This window comes from Piliocolobus tephrosceles, chromosome 11, assembly GCF_002776525.5.
Source record: "Piliocolobus tephrosceles isolate RC106 chromosome 11, ASM277652v3, whole genome shotgun sequence".
NCBI lineage: Eukaryota > Metazoa > Chordata > Mammalia > Primates > Cercopithecidae > Piliocolobus > Piliocolobus tephrosceles.
The window spans coordinates 105,117,658-105,122,468 of NC_045444.1; the positions used below are offsets into that span (position 1 = coordinate 105,117,658).

General features: G+C 45.0%; 1 protein-coding gene across 1 annotated transcript in view; it reads left to right on the forward strand.

The window, feature by feature from the left end:
* PLCD4 (phospholipase C delta 4) overlaps positions 1–4,811 on the forward strand; it is a 21,715-nt gene that overhangs the window by 8,610 nt on the left and 8,294 nt on the right. The window contains exon 6 of the mRNA XM_023221205.2: positions 4,002–4,203. Coding sequence (XP_023076973.1) covers positions 4,002–4,203 — 202 coding nt within the window. The remainder of the gene's footprint in view (positions 1–4,001; positions 4,204–4,811) is intronic.

A 4,811-nucleotide genomic window follows, 5' to 3' on the forward strand; every position in this document is an offset into this window, starting at 1 on the left:
GGTGAAACCCCGTCTCTACTAAAAATACAAAAAACTAGCCGGGCGAGGTGGCGGGCGCCTGTAGTCCCAGCTACTTGGGAGGCTAGTTTTTTGTATTTTTAGTAGAGACAGGGTTTCACCGTATTAGCCAGGATGGTCTCGATCTCCTGACCTCGTGATCCGCCTGCCTCGGCCTCCCAAAGTGCTGGGATTACAGGCTTGAGCCACCGCACCCGGCCTCAACAGTAATCTTTATTGGTCCTTTATTACATATCCCATAATGCTCTAATATCTCTATGTACCTTTTCCTTTTTCTTTTCTTTTCTTTCTTTTTTTGTTTTGTTTTGTTTTGTTTTGCTTTGTTTTTTGAGACAGTTTTGCTCTTATTGCCCAGGCTGGAGTGCAATGGCATGATCTTGGTTCACCATAACCTCTGCCTCCCGGGTTCAAACAATTTTCCTGCCTCAGCCTTCCGAGTAGCTGGGATTACAGGCATGCGTCGTCACACCCGGCTAATTTTGTATTTTTAGTAGAGGATAGGGTTTCACCATGTTGGTCAGGCTGGTCTCGAACTCCCGACCTTAGGTGATTCACCTGCCTCAGCCTCCCAAAATGCTGGGATTATAGGCATGAGCCACCACACCTGGCATCTACCTTTTCTAATACAATGATCTGTTGAAATGGGTCCTGCTATTAAATCAGTTGTATAAAAGAAGAAAACTGAGGTTTAGAAAGATTCAGTGACTTGCTCAAAGCCAACATAATGAGAGAGGAACTGAGATTCAAACCCAGGTCATCTGACTCTTAGCCAGTGCCTCTCTTGGGAATGAGGGTAAGAGCTGGGATGAATGAGAGCTCGACAAGTGATCCAGGTATTCTGAGTCTAAACTCTTACTCCCTTTTATTCATTCATTCATTCATTCACTACTTCAGTGAATGCTTATTGAGTTCCTATAATGTGTCAGGACCTATGCTAGGCACCGGAGATATATTAGTGCCTAGATCAGACAAGGACACTGCCCTCATAAAACTTAGAGTCACACAGAAAACATTACAATCAGTTATTTCAGATTTGTTTGGGTGTTCAGAATAGAGGTTGTAGTCTGAGTGCGGTGGCTCACACCTGTAATCCCAGCACTTTGGGAGGCCAAGAGGAGCAGATAACCTGAGGCCAGGAGTTCGAGACCAGCCTGGCCAACATGGTGAAACTCTGTGTCTACTGAAAATACAAAAATTAGCCAGGTGTGGTGGTGCACACTTGTAATTCCAGCTACTTGGGAGGCTGAGGCATGAGAATCGCTTGAACTTGGTAGGTGGAGGCTGTAGTAAGCCGAGATTACACCACTGCACTCCAGCCTGGGTGTCGTGGGCAGACTATGTCTCTGAAAGAAACAAACAAAAAAAAGAATGGAGGTTCTAAAGCAATCATTTCAGAAAATGAAAGTGAAGAGAGTTAAGAAAGGTTAAGAAATAGGATCTCTAGGCCAGGCGCTGTGGCTCACACTTGGAATCCCAGCACTCTGGGAGGCCAAGGCAGGAGGATCACCTGACGTCAGGAGTTCAAGAACAGCCTGGCCTACATGGTGAAACCCCGTCTCCACTAAAAACACAAAAAATTAGCCGGGTGTGTTGGCAGGAGCCTGTAATCCCAGTTACTCAGGAGATTGAGACAGGAGAATCGCTTGAACCTGGGAGGCCAGAGGTTGCAATGAGCCGAGATCATGCCACCGCACTCCAGCCTGGGCGACAGACCAAGACTCTGTCTCAAAAAAAAAAAAAAAAGAAGAAGAAAAGAAAAAGAAAGAAAGAAAGAGAGAGAGAAAAGAAAGAAAGGAAGAAAGAGGAAAGAAAGAAAGAAAGAAAGAAAGAAAGAAAGAAAGAAAGAAAGAAAGAAAGAAAGAAAGAAAGAAAGAAAGAAAGAAAGAAAGAAAGAAAGAAAGAAAGAAAAGAAATAGGATCTTCTGTTCCCTGTGCAGAATCCAGTAAACATCAGTTACATTTCTTTCAACTTTCGACCCCCACCCCTCTTGGTGTTTCCTTCCCTTGAACTTGGCAATCAGATGCTACATCTGGCTACAGAGAGTAGTATCAGTCAAAAAACCTGGGCTCAGGTCTCCAATGTGCTTCTTATTAACTGAGTAACTGTGAGCAAGTCACTTAATCTAACTAACTCAGTTTTCTCATTTGTAAAATAATTGATGACCAAATGAAATAATGCACATGAAAATTATCTGACAACAGTAAATTTACCTGAGTGATTTATTACTGTCAAGAATGAAACTTTCTGGCTGGGCACAATGGCTCATGCCTGTAATCCCAGCACTTTGGGAGGCCGAGGCAGGCGGATCACTTAAGGTCAGGAGTTCGAGACCAGCCTGGCCAACATGATGAAACCCCTTCTCTACTAAAAATATAAAAATTAGCCGGGTATGGTGGTGGGCACCTGTAATTTGAGCTACTCGGGTGCCTGAGGCAGGAGAATCGCTTGAACCTGGGAGGTGGAGGTTGCAGTGAGTGGAAATTGAACCATAGCACTCTGACCTGGGTGACAGAGCGCGAGACTCCGTCTCAAAAACAAACCAACCAACCAACAAACAAAAAGAATGAAATTTCCATCAGGTGTGGTAGCTCATGCCTATAATACAGGAGGCTGAGGCAGGAGGACTGCTTGAGTTCAGGAGTTCAAGACCAGCCTGGACAACATAGTGAGACCCCATCTCTAAAAAAAAAAAAAAAAATTAACCAGGCCTGGTGGCACATTCCTGTAGTCCCAGCTACTTGAGAGGCTGAGGTGAGAGGACTGCTTGAGCCCGGAGGTCAAGGCTGCAGTGAGTTGTGATTGTGCCACTGCATCCAGCCTGGGTGACAGAGTGAGACTCTGTCTCAAAAAAATAAAAAGAAACTTCCTGCCCAAATTCCTGTCCTTCACAATCTCCAGGCCTTGTGAAACCTGGAGCAAGGAAGCTGGCCATGAGAGTCAGGTTGTTCCACCTTCCAGGTGAGCTTCCTTGTAGCAACATTATTCTCAGTGAGACTGAACAGCCCAGTGGTACAGGGCATGGCTCTGACACCTGGCGGCCTGGGTTCAAATCTCAGCTTCTACACTTAGTAATTATGAGACCTGGAGCAAGTTACCTAACCTCTCATGGCAGATTATATTACATCTACTTCATCATGTTAGTAAGAACATGAGTGAGATGCTGCATGGAATGCCCTGGGCATAGAGCGAGTGCTTAACAGTTGTTAAGTCGTTGTTGTTATTGTTGTTGTATAAAGCCCATACTGAGATTGGAGGGAGCTATGGAAGGAGTAACAGGGCCCTTTCCTCAATGGGAGTGTAGTCTAAGGGGATGTTGACAAATGCTCCTCGAAACATCATATGGGAACATGGACAGTAAGAAGAAACCTTCAGGCCATAGTTAGTCACAGGTACATAGCCCAAGGAAGAAAATACAGGTAGCTTGGCCATGTCACTAAGCCTTTGACTTTGATTCTCTCTGGGCCTCAGTTTCTCCATCTATAAAATTAGCCCTTTGGATGTTGTCCATTATAGTAACTGTGAACTCCATTTGGCTATTTAAAATTAAATTAACTAAAATCTAATAAAATTGAAAATTTAGTTCTTCAGTTACACAAGCCATATTTCAAGTGCTCAGTAGCCACATGTGGCTAGAGGCTACTATATATGACACTGCAGAATAAAACTTTTTCTCATTAGTACTATAACATAAAAAAAGACCAAAAAAAGTAAAAAAAAAAAAAAAATGTATCTCATTATAGGAAGTTCTATTGGATAGCACTGGACTTGAATAATCTTAATGATTCCTTTTAACATTCTTTGAGGGTGGGAATGATTGAAATGATACACACTAGGTGGGGCAAGTTTGGGATCTAAAGGGTGGGAATGGGTGCCATCTGAAAGGCAGGACTCTGGATGGAGTGGGAGGAAGGATGGTCTGTAGGTGTGCTGGGATGCTCCCATTCAGAGCTTCTCACCTAGTGTTCCCCTATCCACACTCCAGGCAAACTGCGGCATGTGCTGAGCATGGATGGCTTCCTCAGCTACCTCTGCTCTAAGGATGGAGACATCTTCAACCCAGCCTGCCTCCCCATCTATCAGGATATGACTCAACCCCTGAACCACTACTTCATCTGCTCCTCTCATAACACCTACCTAGTGGGGGACCAGCTTTGTGGCCAGAGCAGCGTCGAGGGATATATACGGTGCAGTGGTGGTAGAGAAGGGGTCCAACTCATGAGAGGGGCCGTGTAGAAAAGTGAGGGGAGCTGTCAGTGTCTAACAGATTGGGACAGTGTTGTGGGGGTTTAGGGGCTGAGGAGCCCTGGATACCAGAGACACTTGGCAGAGATATTGAAGATGGGTGGGAGAATGGTAATGAAACCCTATGGGTAAATGGAACTTCTCTTTCACAAGCTATGAAACTCTCCTGGAACTCAGAGGCCCTCACATATTTATATTTAACAAATAAATAAACAGATTGTTAAATGGAAGGTAATAGAGAAGAGGAGTTAAAAATATAGGTTCTGGGTTGGGCACGGTGGCTCACGCCTGTAATCCCAGCACTTTGGGAGGCTGAGGCGGGTGGATCATGAGGTCAGGAGATCAAGACTATCCTGGCTAACATAGTGAAACCCTGTCTCTACAAAAAAAAGTACAAAAAATTACAGGTGGCGGGCACCTGTAGTCCCAGCTACTCGGGAGGCTGAGGCAGGAGAATGGCGTGAACCCTGGAGGTGGAGCTTGCAGTGAGCCGAGATCACACCACTGCACTCCACCCTGGGCGACAGAGCAAGACTCCGTCTCAAAAAAA